Genomic DNA, 20,970 nt, shown 5'->3' on the forward strand with positions numbered 1-20,970 from the left:
GGAGCCTCGGATCTAATGCCTTATCCCAAAGATATCACAACTTTTCTGTATGTAGTTAGTAATGTTTAGATGATATATTACACTCTGTAACATCTACTTTTCCTGGATTATTCAAATGGACACTTAAAGACTTTGTTTTACACAGCTTACTAAACAGCTGTTCTAGTTTGAAACGGGTGTGATATATTAAAATGTTTAAAACCAAGTTCTAGAATATAAATTTTTCAAAGTCACTAATAATTCAGAAGTTTATGATGGATTACTTTTATACAGTAAACACAATCACTTTGAATATGTACAATTTTTTTATTTCATTTCATCAGTAATCTAACCATTCCTTCATGTATAGACAATTAGATGGTGAAATGGCTCCTCCTTCCTGACATTCTTCCATTACCTGAAAGATAAAAATGTTACAACATTAGTTAAACAGACTTACAATAAAAATATTTATGTTAATAAAATTAACTGAAATATCATATTGTGTAATTAATTGTCATATTTTGTACAGATACATTTATAAACTTTCTTTTCATGTAAAAAAATGTAGATATTGGTTTTCTTGATAACAGCTACAATACTCGACTTTAAAATTATCACAACCTTAGAGAATATTTGCCGTTTCATTGAAGACTTAGATATTATTCACGAGACAATGTAAATTACTCACTGGACACACTCCACAGGGTAGTCGCATCAAGCCAGTACTTTCTATTAAAGGTTCTACAGCTCGATATAACCTTGTCATTCCAGCAGTTGAACCTGATGTGACCTGAGATGCAACAACTGTTTTCTCTACTTTACCATCATATATTAATGTGTCCAAGATAGCTTCAATGTCCTCTGCACTCAGTGTTACCTGTAACAGATTAAAATGTGTCTTTGTTGCAAAAATAGAATACAGAATATGCCACTTTTCCCCAGGTTCACTGCAACGTTTCATACATTATTTGTCTAAAATTCCAAAAGTTTTTTTTTTAAGTTAAATGTCTCAGTTAAATATTTTCTTACATAACTAAGAACTTGTAAAATGATAAAAGTTTTGAATAAAATAAGAAACAGGGTCTGATTTTGATGTAGTTTTGGCAGGTGGAATCAAGTAACTAACAAGCATCGGTTCTGCCTGGTTATTAATATTTTTCTACATTTATAGGAAATTTGTTAATTAAAATGATTGAATATTTATTTTCTACCTATTTTTTCTTACTATCCAGTTTTGCTTTGTGTTCAGTAAAGAGAACAATGTCACAATTACCAAAGATGTACTATAGTAATATATCTAGCAAACAAAAAATTCCTGCTATAATGGTTAATTCATAACTATTACTATTAACATGCATTGTTTCTACAATGAGATTATAAGTAAGTAAAATGGAGTTAAAAGTTGTGACATTTGTGATAACTATAACAAACATGAATGCACATTGTGTGCATATATAAAGGCTGCAGCTGCACACAAAAAAGTGTATTTCTAATTTCAAAACTTGTAACAAATAAACTTAAGATTTTAACTTAGAAATACGTACACTGAAGTCATATTTAAATCTTTCCCTCTAAACAAGTTCCTCAATACGTTAAACACTCAAAACAAAGTAAAATATTGATTGTTTGGAATTAAGCACAAAGCTACACAATAGGCTATCTGTGCTCTGCCCATCCTGAGTATGAAAACCCGGTTTCTAGCAGTGCAAGTCTGCAGACATACCACTGTGCCACTGAGTAGGGTCACTGTAAAATAATGAACACTCTTTATTAATCCTGTGCACACATGTGGGATCAAAATATGCCTACCACGATTTTTACAGAATGCCATTCAACATGGTGTTATATATTTCATATCAGAGTTAATATCCATTCATTTCACTCTACACTGCTGATTTAGTAACAGTTTGTAGTAGAGTAAATACCAGACACAATATACAGGGATAATACAGAAACTTTATATATGCATTTCAAAGGTTCTACACATTGTGCAAATGCAAAATGCAAGCTTTACAATGGACAAAAGTATGTGTTCTTGATATGAACATCACTTTGAGTCACACTGACATTATCAATTCACAGACATATCTTGAGTACAAACACTTCTGTAACATCAGATGTTTTGTGTACAATTTACTAAAACTTGTAAAATTTTAAGTAGATGCAAATAGTAATTTTGGAATTATAGTCGATTTATATTTTCTAATGGAGAATAACTACAAATGAACCAATCTTGTGCACATATGGTTAAAAAAAAGTTTTTTTTATATTAATCATTTTAAAGTTGTGACTTGCTGGCCTGTAATACATAAAACCTTAGATTACTTAATACACCTGGTTACAGACAATTAATCTGGTAACCCACTTATTTTACATGATACAACTGCAATAAAAAACGTAACCCAAAACCTAAATTTTAAATACATTCAAGAATCTAGTGTTATAAAAACTTTCTAGTAAGGTGGTGCCAAACAGTACTGCACACATATATTTTAAATTTGTAAAAAAGGTAAAGAGATTTAATAAGATTGCAAGTTGCAATCTTTATACAAGAGATGACACTGAAGTCACAGATACCTTGCTAATACCAAGTTCATTGATGAATTTCCAAATATCTTTAGAAGAAGCATATGAAGCATTTCTCTCAGAAATTGGGTCATTGGTTGTCTCTCTAGCTGTCATCAGCTGTAAAAAATATGGTACCTTTTAAAAATACTAAGAAAAAACTTCCAAATAGACTTAAATCTATTCAACAACAACAAAATTACATTCAGATAATTTTGAATTAAACTGAAAGTAAATGAGTAAGATATATTTTCAGTAAAAAAAACTTATTACCAGAAACTATGAAAAAACAAACAAATGTGAAATGTTTATGTACACTCTTTGTAAATGAAAAGCCTTGTTCAAGATGGTAAAAAAAAAATTAATTGTTGGGTAACTTTTTATCTTATTGCAAGAATATTTATCAATATGTATTAGTTCAAGATTATTTTATTATTTGGCATTTCCTGACAATCCTGTGAAACAGACAGCACAAGTATAATAGCTTGACATGCCTAAATGGTTGGACAACATACCAAGGAAAAGAATATATAAAAAAGAAATTTAATCAAACAAATCAAGTATTATAGTAATAACAGTTGATGTTATCCCACTGATCTCCAATACCAACACCCAAATCACTAATATATACCTAAATCAGTGGTTATTAGTAATGTTAGGCATCATGAGTTTGCAAGATATTACCCTGCACCATCTATTTTCCTATAAAATTCTGGGTGAATAAATAAGCCACTGGTAGTAAAAGCCTTTGACACACCTTTTGTTGAAGAAATTTAAAACACTGCTGGTTCAAAACCTCAACAAACTCAGATTCAAAGTCTTGGTCACTGTACCAAGCCCCACCAGTGATAGAACGATCTGGCTCAAGGTTATACAACATGTACACTTTTTTCTTGGAAGCCTGAAAACAAATATAATGCTTTATTAAATTAAGCATATGAAAACTATTACATCTTAATAAATTAATACATCATGACAATAATCAATTTAAAAACCTCCCCCTTCATATTTCAAAGACAAAGCAAAACATTAAAACTTCCTACCAATTATTAGGCCTATGTTATCATTTCAAACTTACAAACTTTCAGATTTTTCAGAAAGTCCATCATCAGGTATTATAACTTACAAGAGTCTAAATGTGTATATTAATAATACATAGAAAACTTTTGTTCATACTTCACAAGCATAAATTAGCTATTGAACATATTTCAATGGGTTGATGTCTTACCCTGTTCATTATCTTTCTATAAGTTAATTTCTTTCTTTAAAATTCTGACTGTCATATTAAAATGATGGCAAAACAGGAATGAACCCCTTAGCAACCCTAACTAATGCACATTAAACTTGTATGCAAAAACTAACTATAGCAATATATGTTTATAAGGACAGATCCAGCCAAACCAGGGGTAAATTATGTGCATTTGCACAGGGTACTAGGTTTTTGGGAGCATAATTGTGTTGAATTCTTAGGATTTCAAAAGTGTGAATGGGTGGTAAATTCAGCATTTGTACAGGGCACTAAAACATTTCCAGCTGGTCCTATATATAGGAGATTATATTATAATTATAATTATAGGAGATTATAATTTGTTAATTAAGAGTTTAAAGAAATTAATAACACAATGTTGTAGAATGAAGATGATCAGTTGGTTAAGAATCACATTCAGATGATGAGATTAATATATTGTACATGTGATTCTATATCTCATACCCCTCTTTACAAGTGAAATATGGTTGCAAAATTTTTGGTATCAGTATTTTGTAGGATACTGGCAAATGCTCAGTCATCAGTTAAATTGATGCAAATATTTATGAATAATGTTTGACTGATTTCCAGTTATATTTATCTCATTCCAATTTCTGGTAAGTCATAGTTTCACCACATTTTTATCACTTTGAAAACTATGGCCTTTTCTTCCACATGCCAATAACCTGGTAAAATATATCCAGATCTAAACATGTTGTAGTCCATTACAATAAAAAACACAATTTTTAAGCATGCTCGTGTAATATAACCACAAACTAGAAAAAAACAAAAAACAAATTTTTACATAGATAATAGACAAAACAGTGAGATTACAAACACTGAGCTTACTATATATTTTGAACAGATTTTTCTATCTACAACTAAGTTTCAAAAATTGTCTCATACATATATATTTTGTTTTTAAAAAAAACTTTTGTCACAACTATTATAATTGTGCCAGTATCTCCCATCAAAAAGTTTTAAATGTTATTACAAGCTAGTTTGTTTCAAGATATTGTTGTGATTTTACTAAATAAATATTTGTTGCTTTTAATTTTCAAACTAAACGTGTATTTCCTGCACCATTAATAAAGAAAGAAGACCATGCTTGACCTAATCCTAGAGATAAAAAAAGTTCACATCTCCAACTATATATAGTAGATCAGTATCTACAAAATATGTAGTAAACTCACATGTACATTATTCTATCAATAATGCTGCATAAGAAAAATCAGAAATACAAAGCATTTAAATAAGATAAATGTGTTGTAACATCCAACAGTCAGTTAGTTATAGTCAGGAGGAAGATTGAATTTGTGTGAATAAAAGCTTGTGCTAAGTTAATCTCAGAAACAGTTTTACAACTAACAGAATATTTTTAATGCAGCTAAACATGTTTCCTCTCTGTGTGTATGTGTCTGTCCATCTCTCCCTCTCTCTCTCTCTCTCTGTGTGTGTGTATCTGTCACACGATACAAGCTATCTAAATGATAATGCTTGCATTAAACACAAACTTCGTGGTCTTAAGCACAAAAAGCTTCACGTCACAAAAATAGAACTATAAAATTATTATGAGTTTGAGATTTAAACATTTTTGTAGGCTCTTACTTTCATTCAAGAAAAGAGCTGAAAGTTGTAGTAATCTTAAATCTCCCTGAAACTTACTCGCTAAACGAGGAAGTGTGACTCGCAAGCAGTATCAATTCACAAACTTATGCTATCAAAACTCACATAAAAGTTTTCTATCTCTGATAGCGCACAGGCTACAGATTTTTGTTAACGAATATTTGCCATATCCTGATATTTGTGATTAAGAACATCAGTGATAAAAGACAAGATGGCTTTATATATCTCTCCAGGACAGGCTCCACATACTGATTAACTACTTAAAAACAATTGTTTAACCTATATTTATTGCAAAATTGCTATCAGATTTAATCTATTTTTTGAGACATTTTGTAGGAGGGCATGCTTCCAGACCTCACAGAATCAGATTTTGATCTCATTAATTAAAAAAACCACAATCTGTGTACATAATTGTGTGTAATTACATGAAAATTAGGATTCATAAGAGTTTTGTTTTTGAATTTCGCACAAAGCTACTCGAGGGCTATCTGTGCTAGCCGTCCGTAATTTAGCAATGTAAGACTAGAGAGAAGGCACCTAGTCATCACCACCAACCGCTGACTCTTGGGCTACTCCTTTACCAACGAATCGTGAGATTGACCGTCACATTATAACGCCCCCACGGCTGAGAGGGCGAGCATGTTTGGCACGACGGGGATGCGAACCCACGACCCTCAGATTACGAGTCGCATGCCTTATCACGCTTGGCCATGCCGGGCCAGATTCATAAGAGACTGCTGATAAAAGAAAGGGTTACTTTAAGTATGAAAGTTCACTGCTACAAAGAATAAACACTTAACATACTAACATGCAAGATATTAAAATGCACATAAATGATGTACAGGTACATAGTACATGATAAAACATATAAACTAAATTAAACATTATTCCATCTTTGAATATTTTATCCAAATGATTTGATGGGCTATTTTTCTTTTTTACTAACCCAGAGATGTTACTGAGATATACTAGTAATGAAATCTGATAGATGTGTGTAAGATTTAATTTCACATTTTATATATAACTTTTTCATTATTCAGAAACAGAACTGACAGATAGAGCACGTATTCTGAACAACACTAGGGTAGGTTTTCAAAAAAAAAAAAAACACACTAAATACATGTAATAATCCATAATGACATGAACCTCACAATGATCGAAACGTTGTTCACTCCTCTATTGGTGCTTTCTCTATCCATACCAGCCATTTTCAATTATTTCATACGTAAATATGTATTCTGAACAACAGTACAGTAGTTCTTGAAACATTACTTACATGTAAAGATATATTCTGAAAAATAGTAGGGTAGTTCTTCAAAAACAAAAGAAACACTAAATACATGTAATAATCCATAATGACATGATCCTGACGATGATCAAAGAAGGTCAAAACGTTGTTTGCTCCTCTACTGGTACTTTCTCTACCCATACCAACCTTTTTTTAAATATACTAAATACATGTAAAGATGTATTCTGAACAACAGTACGGTAGTTCTTCAAAAACAAAAGAAACACTAAATACATGTAAAGATGTATTCTGAACAACAGTATGGTCATTCTTGCAACACTATTTACTTCTAAAAATGTACTGTGAACAACAGTACAGTAGTTCTTGAAACACTATTTACATGTAAAAATGTATTGTGAACAACAGTACAGTAGTTCTTCAAAAACAAAAGAAACACTAAATACATGTAAAGATGTATTCTGAAGAACAGTACGGTAGTTTTTCAAAAACAAAAGAAACACTAAATCTTATCTGTTTTAAGGCAGCAAAATACTCAAGTAGAAAGTTTGGATAATCATTACTTCACAATTAACATATCAAGAAATAAAACACATGACTAAATTAAAAACAATTTCTGAAGACCTACTGATACAGATTTAACAGCTTTGATCAGCTTCTTCCCTTCTAGACTTTTCAGAACCTTGTTTACTTGGGTGAGAAGTAAATTACTTTTAAACCTGATGTCTCGAATCCAGATTCCTAGTTTAAAAAGAACAGAAAGTGGAGTTCTTAATCCACAAGTTAAACATCTTTCAAGTTACTAAAAACTCCTACTTTACTCTTGGAAATTATTAACATTTAGTATTAAAGCTTTTTACAACTAAAAAACAATTAACTTTAAACAATAACCACCTTTATTTCCAGCATCTTCAATAATCTGAAACACGATCTTCTCTTCATTGTCCGCTCCCTTAACTTTCCTGTTAAAAACATCAGAAAAAGACCCATTGTTGTTGTTGTTGTGTGAGCATAAATTTACACAATGGACACTGTTTATAATAGGGAACTTTACTCCATGTTTAGTCATTGTAAGTCCATATATTCACTGCTAATCCACCAGAAAATGTTTGTTTCCTTGAATTTCATATAAATCTACTCGAGGGTTACCTGTAACAGCCATCCTTAATTTTGAAGTAATAGAATTGAGTGAAAGCAGCTAGTAAATATCATCCACCACCAATTCTTTGGCTATTCTTTACCAGTGAATAAAGGAATTAACAACCACACTGTAATGTCCTCACAGCGAAAACTGTTTCAATCCCATGATACAAAGATTGTGAAATGAGAGCCCTAAACACCAGGCAATGCTAGGTCTTCTGTGGTACTTATACACTGCTGGCCAAAATCTTAAGGCCAATAAACATGAAGAAAAAATATGCATTTTGCATTGTTAGACTCAACCACTTACTTGAGTGGAGCTCTGAAAGATGAAAATAAGAAAAGGGAAAATAAAAATAAAAACCTTTTTTAGCATTTAATAGGGAAAATGTAAACACTATGAAATTTGCCTAAATACTAGCTGGTCAAAAGTTTAAGATCATACTGAAACGAAGCATTAATCAGTAAGCACGTAACGAAATTTAGTCACTTGTGTTCAAGCATTAGCATTGTCAACATCTCCCATAAACATCTCCTGTATTACATTGGGTAAAAACATGGCAAAGACTAAAAAGTTGACAGAGTTTGAACGTGGCAGAATTGTCGAGCTGCAAAAGCAAGGTCTCTCTCAACATGCCATCGCTGGTAAGATTGGGCACAGTAAAACTGCTGTTGCAAATTTCTTAAAAGACCCTGAGGGATACAAATGAGAATTTTATGTGGTCGGCTTAAGAACATTTCGTCGATGTTGAGCAGGAAGATTCGACGGGTTGTCCGGCAAGACACCAGCCAACTGTTGAACCAGATTAAGGCCCTTACGGATGAGAATGCAGCTGAAGAACAATAAAATAGCATCTTCGAGAGAAAGGCTTTAAAAACCGTAAATGTCTTCAAAGGCCACATCTCCTTCCACACCATGAAACAGCTCGGTTAAACCTTGCTGAGAAGCACCAAACATGGGACACAGAAAAGTGAAAGAAGGTTTTGTTCTCTGATCAGAAAAAGTTTAAACTGGATAGTCCAGATGGCTTCCAACGTTACTGGCAAGATAAGGATATCCCACCGGAGACATTTTCTACACAACACAGTGGAGGAGGTTCCATCATGATCTGGGGTGCTTTCTCCTTCCATGGAACAATAGAGCTTCAGGTTATACAGGGGCATCAAACAGCAGCTGGCTACATTGGCATGTTGGAGAGAGCATCCTCATTGACTGAAGGCCCTCGCTTGTGTGTAAATGACTGGATCTTTCAGCAGGACAAAGCTGCAATCCACAATGTTCGAAGAACAAAGGACTTTTTCATGGCGAATAACGTGATTCTTTTGGACCATCCAGTGTGTTCACCCAAACTGAACCCCATTGAAAATGTTTGGGGGTGGATGGCAAGGGAAATCTATAGAAATGGACGTCAATTCCAAACAGTGCATGATCTTTGTGAAGTCATCTTCACCACTTGGAATAACATTCCAGCCAGCCTTCTGCAAATACTTATATCGACCATGCCAAAGCAAATATTTGCAGTTATTTGCAATGACAGCCGTGCAACTCACTACTGAGACCTCTTGTTGGGCATTTCCTAACCTGTTTAGGACTTCTTTTTGGTGTGGTCTTAAACTTTTGACCAGCTAGTGTTTAGGCAATTTCATAATGTTCACATTTTCCCTATTAAATGCTAAAAAAAGTTTTTTATTTTTATTATCCCTTTTCTTATTTTCATCTTTCAAAGCTCTACTCAAATAAGTGGTTGAGTCTAACAATGCAAAATGCATATTTTTGCTTTATCTTCATTGGCCTCAAGATTTTGGCCACCAGTGTATGTAAATAACATCATAGATGTATTAAATGTAAAGAGGACAAAGATCTCTGAAAGAAAATTTCATGATACAAAATATTTCTCAATTTAAATAACTTAGAAGTACCATATGTGTGTTTTCATTTGGTAAATGTGTATTTCATTAAACACTGAAACTATGTCACCTGCAGGTGGTTTGAAAACAACAACCTTTCTGAGCATGCATATGTGATGATTTGTTGCTTTTACACAAATTGTTAGGATTAAGATATATCCATTTATTTTATTACTTACTTTAATAAAAAACATTAGGAATATTTATAGCATTTAATATACGCAATTGTTACAACTTTAGTTCACACTGAACAGTAAAAGTTATATTTATATGCAAAAACGGCTCATTTGGGTTGAGAAAATATTTTACATAGAAGAGCGAACAACGTTTCGACCTTCTTTGGTCATCGAACCTGACCGAAGAAGGTCGAAACGTTGTTCGCTCTTCTACATAAAATATTTTCTCAACCCAAACGAACCGTTTCTGCATATATATTTTTCTACAAGTGGGTTTTCTCAACATCACTAAGTAAAAGTTATATTTGAATATTTCATTAAGAGTAATCAACTTCAATGAGCCACTCAATAAACCTTCCATACTCTGATCATTTCACATTTATAATACTGAATTATTACTATGATCCATTATCTTCATGGTGGAAAACAGATTAGAAGATGTGAAAATTTATTAAACAATAGCTGTTTACTTCACTTTATTGAACACAATGACTTATATGTATACATAAAACAAAAAACATGGATTAATAGAATCTGGTTATAAATTAAAGATATACATAGAAACAAAGCACTCACTGAAACATAATAAATATCAAAAAGATCTGTTAAAAAAACAAAACAAAAAAGTCACATAATTTCCCACACATCACATTAGTAATTCATGAGGAATGTTAACTTACTGAGAGCTATCAGAAGTCTTTAGGCGATAAAGCAATTGTTTACCTTGCTTCAGAACTTCTAAACGATCCTAAAAACAAAAGGATGTGTGAAGCAAGAAGCAATAACAATTTTATTCAACTTACTCAAAAATGTTTTTTATAAGCCACCAATAATGGGTGATCAATTACAATTCAAGGTAAAGTATGGAAACAGTTTCTACAATAATAAAATTAACAGTAAGGTAATATTACGACAAATACAAGGTATAACTAATCAAATCAAAAGTGTAATAAAAAATTTACTCCTGTATTTAAACCATTTAATAAAACTGAAAGCTATAATTTTCCTACATTGAAAATGTATTTTGTCAGGTACTTCTGCTCCCATACAGAGCTATTCTTGTTCAGTGCTGCCCTCTATTGGTATAAATATTTTTGCATGCCACAAGCCTTTCACTACCATGCACCCCTCAATTCACATCATTGAACTGATCCTCACATGCATATTATCATGCTGAAAACCTCTACAAACAGTAGCTGCACACCAAAATGGCTCACCGACCTAACTATAACTTTGAGTTTAGGCAGAAACATAAGAACAGGTTGACAATTGGGAGAAAGGGTGGGAAGTGTGAGAATAAGTACCTATTGGAAATACATTTTCAACATAGTAAAATTAAAACTTCCAACAAGATAACTTACTTCCACTTGTACACAGAGCCAGAATCCTACATTGAATATGAGGAGGGACAGGTGTGAGAAAGGAAATAAAAGTATCTTTCAAAAAGATCTGAAGGACACCATAACAAGGAAATTTTCTGATAAATTGATTATATGTGGGCAACCACACCACTTCTGTACCAGGTATACTCTTTGCTCAGATGTAGTGTTATGAATTCAGGCAGAAAACTGTGAAAAGCACACCCCAATGGGAAAGAAAATGATTAGACAGTGATCCTAACCACAATATAATTTAAATCTCCCTGATGAACATAAGGTGGGTAAAGTAAGGGCTGTGCTCCAAAGTGTAGATCAATTCGAGCATGATGGACTGTACACTGCACATTGGACTGCTGCAAGTGCCAGGGTGTTAACATAGTAAGAACTTTCATCTGTAGACTATTGTTCTAAAGCCTTCTGCTGATTGACCTATGATACCCAACTTTGGAGATGGCCGTCAGAGAACAGAAACAAATCCTGATGAGATGGAAGAATTGGTAAACCCAATGACATGGAAAATATGACCAACACAAATGCATATAGTTAAAGAAAGAAAGAAAAAAAAGAGAAAAATTAAGAGAAGAATCCAAAGGAACCCATCATGAGACCATTGGTTGTGTAGCATTTCCTAAAAAAGGCACAAATGTGCTAAACCCAAAGGGAGAAGTTCTGCCATAGAAGCCACATACCCCAAAGCATAAGAGCCTCGTTAGCTGCAAGATAGTGAACTGTAATGGTATGGATAATAGAAAATTACATCAAATGAATTTAAGGAGGGGAAAGAATGGTCTTGATGTAGGGGGTGATTGAAAAGGCAGTCCCTAAGTAGCTGAGATTAAGTAAGTGACAGGAAAAAATTTATCCCCCTAGAAAATCCAACCACCCAAGAAACAGATGAGTATGTTATGACCAACCCCATTTGGAAGGAGCTAACCAAAGCCAGACATTAAAGTAGTGGTGTTAGTAAAATCCCCCAAAAAGCAGAAGTCCAGTAAAACACAGACCACCTGATAAAACGACATACACAACTAAAATACATCCGAAGGGCAAACCATAAAACTGGTATTAAATAACGTGGTGAAAAAAACCTAAGATAGCATTAGAGAAATGAAAAATAAATACTTGTACTGTGAAAATGTTCAGTCCTGCATAACGTTAAATAACAGAAGTATCCCCAAAAATAAATGGGTGGAAAAAAAGAAAAGTGTTTCACTCCAGAAGATCCCAAAAGCCACGTGCGAAAGGAAAGAACTGAATATGACAAATGCTTCAACATGGAGGGAAGGAGGTGTAAGGTAGACATTTCTTGTAGGAGAATCAATAGTGTAAGACAAAGCTGTAAAACTTGTGGGGGATAAAATGGATAGGATTAACAGAGACTGCCTCTCCATACAGGTGTCAGAGATTCTAAGTACATAAAATCAAGGAGAAAATCTGTCTGATATTATGCTAAGGCAGACTTAACCAAAAATGTATTCTCAAGATGGCTGATATTAGCACTTTAATTAAAGTACAGAACAACGTTTAGAGCTTCTTAGGTTATCTTCAGGTTTCTCGTCATCACAAGAAATTGAACCAAAGCTTCTGAAAGGTGAGACATGCAAGTACCCTCTCCCATAAAAAAAAAGAAAAAATGCTCATCATGAAATACTCTCTGGAGAAGAAAGAAATAATTACACTTTGAAATGTGTCTAGAAAAGGCTGAAACCCATAATCAGTTACAGGAAAACTAATAAAATCTATATCATTCTAAACAGGTTTGGCAGTTGTCGAAGAAGGTAGGGCAGGGATACTGACAAACTCAATTGTAAGCATAAATTATAAAGAATTATGGAAATAGTCAATATAATTTAGAATGAAGTAAGTTTGTAGTGAAATAAGCATATGTAAAAGATGTTATGTGTTGCACTTCAACTTGAAGAAAAAATATTTAACTTGATTACCAAATTACTTGCAAGATGAACTACAGGTAAAGTGAAAATAACAGATATCCATTAAACTTAAACTATGTAGGACAAAATACAGAATTAAGCTCAAATTTAAAAACATTAACTTAACAATAATGTGTATAATACAGGGAGAAGTTTATGCAGACACCACCACCAGGAGTCCACACAAAAAAAGATTAATAAAAAGAACTATAAAAGACAAATAATAAAGAAAATGAAACACATATTATGCTGTAAAAATTAAATTTGTATTTACAATAACACATGAGATGTGATGTTTTGAAGTAAATAAATACAGTTAAACAAATTTATGATATACCAGTAAAATGGATTAAAGAAAATTCTAAAATATCAGACCCATGTCAAGATTAACATAATGTTACAAGACAAAGTTTTCAACTAAGCCCTGAACTACGAGCACTGACCAAACTAAACTTATGTTATTGAATCTAACAGCAGATAGAATCAACATCAAAAGTATTCAAAAACCCTAACACATGAAACACATTATCTTTCCAAAGTCAGTGGACCACATTTTAAAATGTATGGGCCCTCAAACTCAAGTCAAGGCCCAATAAAGGTCACCTCGTCAGATGATCACTCACCTAGTGAAGTAAAATAAATAATTTCCTGGTCAAGGACCACCACCTGAAACCTGTGAAAATGTACTGAAAGAAGAAATAATTTCTAAAGTGGGAACTGAGTATTCAGAAATTAAAATGCAAAAATTAATAATCAAACACAACCATGTTGGCAAAATAAAATAAAAATCAGAAAAAAAATTGAAATGAAGTATTGTATTTCATAACTGCATAGAAATATCAAATAATTCCATTTCAGAATAAGTTATAAATATCACCGTTGTGTAATAGTTGTAAACTTGAGACAATCTGATTTAAAAATATGAAAAAAAAAATCCTGTAGAGAACAGGAACTAAATGCCAGAACAGAACACACACACTACCAAAGGAGAAGTTACAGTTAGGTTGAATAGCAAAGGGGTAGTCACATGGGTGCATGGCACTACTATTGGTGGGGGTTTGTTGCATGATAACTTGCATGCAAAAATTAGTTGAACCATGTGAATCAAGAGGTGTGTTGAGTGAAAGGCTTATGGCATGCAAAATTGTTTTTGCAACTAGAGGACAGTTGAACAGGAATAGCTATATACATGAAGAGAAGTAAAGCACCTTGTTGGAGTAATACTTACTAGCACAAAGATATTTCAGAAAAATAAAAGGTATCATAATAGTTATTTACATAATAATAAGAATTTCTCCTCCTGCTAAACACATTGTTAAAACATGTCATTCAATACACAGGTACCAAACAGTAAAATTAAATTAACCTAATATTTAAAGTGAATTGAATATTCGAGGATCATTAGAAATTGTGATGTAAATTAAATAGTTCTTGTTAGGTAGTGATAATGTAAATGTTTGGAAAGAAATACTGACATCTTATGCACAACACTGATATCACCCTCGTATGTTACATGTTCAACCTTTTTCTTATAAAACCACCCACTTGTCACACAGGGTTTTACTGTTGATAAAGGGAGAATAGAGCTACCAAAAATATGTAGTTTTTTTATTTCAGCCACCAGCCAAATAAAATTTTACTGTGCATTTTAAATGTTGATGCTGTTTTTAATTTTGAAGTATTATTTAAGTTTAAATTTTAACGAGGTAAATCAAACTGATCACAGTTTTTGTATAATTTACAAAGAGCAATACAAAATAGATACCCTTAAACTAAAGAATTTCCACACTACTTCATAAAAAATCATCAATTTATGAAACCTATTACTGGAGATATTGTAATGGCAACATTCTTTAGAAGTTCAAAATTAAAATGGAAAGGTAAATAAAACACAACCTTACATATTTTATAGAAGACATTATTATGACAAGCACATAATGAATTGTTTCACATAGCTAGGATGAAAGCAAATCAAGACAATGACATGTTAACAGATAAAACTACACCCAGGCTTACTTTACAACAATCACTGTATCATAATAGAATGTACATAGAGTGCTAACTTGAGACAGCAACCGGTTCAGCCCATGTGCCCTTTCTTTAACAGTGGTGCCTGGTATTTCAGCTTGCATAAGCTTATCTGTAATTCCATTGGGATTTTGCTGGCACAACTGGATGATCCTAAGATGGATTAAAAATTTAAAAGTTTCACTAATACTCTTAATGAATAAAACTCCCTATGTTAACAACTGCCAAATAACTTATTACAAATTCATACTAACAAATGTATTAATTTTAAATCTTTTAACTTTCACTACCATCCTGAGAACAATAAAACCACTTTGAGCACTTTTATATTTCATTATGTAGAAGAAAATATTTATTATTTTCTGCATGATTTAATATGTAGGATAATGTGGCAAGTGTACTGATATCCTGGCACAAATGATCATGAAATTTCTTTAAAAGTAAAACACCAAATGTTCTCTAAGTGCTTCTTCATTTCTTACTCTAATTGTACTTAACCTTATTAACAGTTAATTAGTAAGATATGAATCATAGCCAAGAGAAATTATAATTATAATAAACATATTTAATATAGTCATGATTTTGAATAAAACTGTAACCCTCCTACCGTGTTTCCAAGTCAATTTCTGCCACAGAAACTTCTTTTCCACTTGCACTCATATTGTTTTTAACCTGTAATCAAAATATATTCTATAAATTCCTTTTTACAATGACACTTCCAGTCACTGATAAAAGTTTGATTTTTTTTTTCAGGGCATCTCAATTCCATGCAGATGGCTGTACCTGTACATGGGTACCTCAGGTAAATTCTCCAAGGATGAGAACATTATTTTACCAGAGTATGCAGATCCAGTACCTTAAGTAATTCAGTATTAAACTGCATTTTAAAACTTAAAAATGAAAAAAATAAAATTCAACATACTTCATACATCACATTGTGAAATATTTTTTTTAACAATCTTGGTACACTGTATACTAATACACAGTTGCTTTGCTTTTTGCCCCTCGCTAGTGCAGCAGTAAGTCTACAGATTTACACAATGCTAAAATTAGGGGTTTGATTCCCCTCAGTGAGCTCAGCAGATAGTCGAATGTGGCTTTGCTATAAGAAAACACACACACTCTGCTTTTTAAAGAAATATTTTTCCCAGAAATGTTTATGGTTCAAATTTATTTTTCATAACTCATGAAATTAGCTGTTTAGCAAACATAATTTGGTTAAACTTTTTTTTTTAATTAAAACTAGCAATTCATTATTTCCTGGAACTACCTGTATGTAACACCAAATGAGAGGTCTGAACATAACCTACAGAAAAAAAAAAAAAAGGACCATTTAATCCTTTGATGATGTCCTTTCACACACCCCTGGGAAAAGTAAAAATTTAAACTTACACTTAAATTTCTAGGAAATAACCAATTCCTTTCTTAAACTATGGTAATATGCTGGCCACCACTACTGCCACAAGCAACTCCTTCCATAAGTCAACCACCTTATAAAAAAATAAAAATGTTTTAACAGAAGTACAGCCTATTTTTTTTTCAAATCTTAAGCTTTTGTCTTCTCTGTCCACCATACAGTTTTATAAACTACAAAGCTTTTAACTTTCTTTTATTAAGATAGAATAAGTTAAGAGATCTTAACCTATCCTTAAAAGACAACCCTTCCATTCAGTACTCCTAGTATACCTGCTGTGAAACCTTAACAAAAAAAAGTTGCAACTTTTTATGAATAAGGAGACCAAAATTAAAAAGTATTCCACTCAAGGTTTAACTAAGGATTTGTAAAAATAAATAAATTGCTTTTTACATGCAATACACTTCTCTGCAACTCATAACATTTTATTAGCTTTATTTCTAGCAATAAAGTAGTACTACTTCAGTCGAATGACTTATTCATCACTGAGATCAAAACTGTTTTCTTCCATCAACTATGTGGGTTCTCATCTATATGAGAAATGTAATTCAATTGTATTACTTTCCATTTTTTTATAATTATTTCTTATTTTCCAAGTACTCATTCACTTTACCATTTCATTCCACAATATTTTAACATCCTCATTCTATTTATCAATTTATTCTGCAATACCTGAACATCCTAAATCCAATATCCCAGTGTCGTCAAAATATTTAAAATACCCAAAAGTTTAATATTTATGTCGTTGTGAATATCATTAAGTCTAAATATGAAGAAATAAAGGTTTAAACACTGAATCTTGAGATTACCCAACTGGTAACATCATCCAGTTTGACCAGACTCAGTTAATAACATTTTGTTTTCTATCATTCTACCACCCTAATATACAATTAACTACTCTTCCACAGACCTACCTGATGCATTGTTTCTAAAATGCTTTTTGCCAATCTAAATCCACCAAATTCATACCATCCTTTGTCCAAATAACCAGTAATGTTCATGAAGAAGATAATAGAATAGTAAAGCAAAATGTGGTTTTAATTTATGATATTTCTCTAAATTATTTTGTAAAAGTTCTTTTATTAGACTAGAAATTTTCCCACTACAGAAGACTAAAGGCCTATAATTTCCAAGTCATCTCTTCACACCCCATTTAAAAATAAAATAACATGACTCAAACCTCAAGCATATGCCCACAGTACATTGACCAAACAAAAAATGTTTGATCTCATTTAAAGCTATGGAAAAACCACACCTGACACTGAAGCTTTATTTTTAATCTTTCAATTTTCCTACTTATTGTCAAGGCATTGATTAATACTTATATGACTCAAGCAAACTCTAATATTTCCCACACAATTCTCAGAATCAAGCACACTACAAGTAATTTTCTTACATAAAACAAAAGAGAACATTTACAAGCTAAACCATTTTATCGTCTTAATTAAAATTTCTGTGATATCAATTTCAACATCTCCTTCACCTAAAACATACTTATTAATTTTAATGTTATTAACCAGCTATATTTCATAAATCCTTTTAGATTTCTCAATTTGTTTTCAATCAAATCCCTAGCCTTCCTATAGTTCTGTAAATATTCTAACCTAGCAATCAACTTTAACTTGTGTCATTTATTGTCAGTTTTCTTCATGTGATTAGTTTACCAATTAAATATAATAATCTTATAAACAAGTAATATTATTAAGGATAACAAGGAACTTGTTGGTCCATCGATGTTATTCCATCCACAAAAACAAAACAAACTCAAAATTAGCACTTGTAAGTTAAATATTTATCAAGTCTTCCCTTGAATTTTCTGCTTCCACCATATCTGAAGACAACCCATTTGGAAGACCAACCACCCTCTCAGAAAAATAAAACCTTATCTGAAAATGATTCTTTCCCTGCCAAAATTTATATGCAAATCTCTTTGTTCTATTCTTTTAACCATTAAGTATGAAAAACAATTGATGGGTGCAATAATCAAAAACAGTAATAACTGGAAACAACAATTTTAATTAGCTAATTATTTATGAGTTGTGACACAATTAAACTGAACTTTGAATTAATCAAAAATAAGAGAAATCATAATGACAATATTTCAATGCTTTGGAAAGTTACAATAAATAAAACAGGTAATTTTAAATTAACTGACTTTCTCATTACTAACCTGTTTAACCATAGTTTTGAGTGATTTACACAACACTATTTCATATTATCTATGCTTTAAGCAATCAAGTACAGACACCAGAAGCACTTCCACAAGGTACCCAAAAGTATTCTGTTGAATTTTTCACGATAAAATAAAATCAACATTAAAAAATAACAAACATTCTTTTTCCTTGAAGTTCCCATGCCATGCTATCTTGTAGTCTATAAAGTGCATAATTCTTTTTGTGATTTATGGTATGTGCACATTTTACAGACATCATAACAACAGAAACTGCAATATTAAGCATCATTTATGCTATGTAATTTTTCGTGTCAACTGACTGACTGACATAACATTACAGGTGACCAATAATTCAAGCAGTTTTTGAACCCCTTTTGGAGAAATTAATCAAGATCTACTTAACAGCTCTACTTTAAAGTTTTCCAGTCAAATAATAGAGCCATACTCTCTCTAAAAGATATCTGACACTATGAAATAATTTCTAACCAGAAACTGAATTATTTTGATAATTCACTAATAAATCTGAGGAACAACTCCACAGTGCAACATAAAAAATATATATATCTTGGCACATTAATTAGGCCTAAAGTTTTTTTTTCTCACCCTAGAAGGAATACCGATTTATTGGAATATGATAAGAGGATGGTTGCTAGGATGATTCTGGAATTAAATGGTTATTTTACATGGATAATTTAAGATCTCTTTATTCTTTAAAAAAAAAAAAAAGAGTAAAAGATTTTTTGTGTAATCAAAAAGATAAAGGACTTGGACATCTTCAATTCACGCTATATTTTATAAACAATAGCATAAGAGGATAGAAACTTAAGATTTGATATAGACAGAATGGACAACAGTTACATGTTTTATTTATTTTTTTTAACTGGGTAATTGACCAATGGAATAACTTCAATAAGTTACCATTTATTTATATTGGTGGAAGTTGCTACTTGTCAATTAAATTTAAAGGGTTTAAAAGGAAAATCTATAATTCAAGAAGAATAAATGATAGGTTTAAGTGTGTGTGTAGTCTTTGAAGACCAAATGGTCTTTCGTTGTTCATGTTATCCTACTTATAATTCATATTAACAATCACCAAATCTAATTTAGTAAAAATGTATTCTCAAAACAATTATTCTGTACTTTATTTTAATTAAAGTGTTAATACTCATACTAATCGTTTTGAAAATACATTCTTCCTTCAAGTACGTTTCTCGTAATAACAGTAATTAAGTACCACTTTCAACTATTCCCATTGCATTAGCTTTTTCTATTTTCATTTTGAACAGGTGTAGTTCCTTGAATTACATTCATCCATTTTGTACTGACGCTGTACTAACAGTAACATCAAAATTATACTACTTATCTTACCTATAAACTTAGCACTTATTACTTAATTTACTATGCACTCCGTTTTTTTTTATCCTATCAGAGTATTTAAAGCTCCTTCATCAATGAAAAACGTAATTTAAATTCAACGCAAAAGCCGTTTCTTCACGATGTCTTGACCGTTCCACGACGTGGGGGTATTTGTAGTTGAATCAAATGCTTTTAACTTCAAAAGTTAAATTCGCTAACAATTGTAATACTAATAGCATTAAATTAGTGATTATTGTGCTCCAGGTTTAGGAAATTATAACTATAGCATGAGTAATAATATTAATAACGCAACTGACAAGTAACATAATAATTTAGTTCAACAGACTACGTAAATCTTATTTGTATTATCTCTCAAAATATGTTTTATTATCGTTTCGTTTATATAATATTACGCGCAATTACTAAAACCCAAATAAAAACTGCATGAAAATAAATTAACGTTCTCCTCCTCTCAAGTTCAAACTTATTGTTTTTCAAGCAAAATGGCTCTCTAAATTTTAAAATTAAATACGACATAATGTGTCGGAAAATAACATTACCTAAAAATAAAATTAGGAAGCTTTCAAGCAAAATCGCAAATATTTTAAACCTTAGTATTCATTAGATTAGATCTTTTTACATTATTTATTGCATTTAATGTATTAAGTTGTCCAGAAATAAATTTCGAAATTCTCATGATGGCATTCAGAAGCTGAATACAGAGTAACTTATTGTTGGTTTTGTCGCTTACAATGTGTCTTAAATGCCTACTGTTTCAGCTCTACTCATAGTAAGTTATG

General features: G+C 31.7%; 1 protein-coding gene across 4 annotated transcripts; it reads right to left on the minus strand.

The window, feature by feature from the left end:
- Positions 1–286: 286 nt before the first annotated feature.
- On the minus strand, positions 287–20,670 carry Polr3F (RNA polymerase III subunit F). Of its 4 annotated transcripts, XM_076504469.1 has the most exons (11): positions 20,183–20,670; positions 16,620–16,717; positions 15,835–15,899; positions 15,263–15,380; positions 10,570–10,637; positions 7,560–7,627; positions 7,294–7,406; positions 3,305–3,448; positions 2,560–2,667; positions 671–859; positions 287–397 (listed from the first exon to the last, which is right to left on the minus strand). In XM_076504469.1, exons 3-11 carry the CDS (start codon positions 15,885–15,887, stop codon positions 320–322), a joined length of 939 nt encoding a protein of 312 aa, XP_076360584.1. In that variant the 5' UTR covers positions 15,888–15,899; positions 16,620–16,717; positions 20,183–20,670; the 3' UTR covers positions 287–319. The 4 variants fall into 4 exon arrangements, with proteins under 4 accessions (XP_076360584.1, XP_076360585.1, XP_076360581.1 ...); XM_076504470.1 differs by lacking the exon at positions 16,620–16,717 and having other exon boundaries at positions 20,214–20,670; XM_076504466.1 differs by lacking the exon at positions 16,620–16,717.
- Positions 20,671–20,970: the final 300 nt, after the last annotated feature.

Source organism: Tachypleus tridentatus, chromosome 6, assembly GCF_004210375.1.
Source record: "Tachypleus tridentatus isolate NWPU-2018 chromosome 6, ASM421037v1, whole genome shotgun sequence".
Taxonomy (NCBI): domain Eukaryota; kingdom Metazoa; phylum Arthropoda; class Merostomata; order Xiphosura; family Limulidae; genus Tachypleus; species Tachypleus tridentatus.

Coding starts and splice junctions, on each gene's coding strand:
- Polr3F (XM_076504470.1), bottom strand. CDS start 15,887: ATGAGTGCAAGTGGAAAAGAAGTTTCTGTGGCAGAAATTGACTTGGAA. Junction 3,449..7,293: donor AAGCTGTTAAATCTGTATCA/GTAGGTCTTCAG, acceptor ATTTGTTTTCAG/GCTTCCAAGAAAAAAGTGTA. Junction 860..2,559: donor ATGAACTTGGTATTAGCAAG/GTATCTGTGACT, acceptor AATCTGTTACAG/GTAACACTGAGTGCAGAGGA.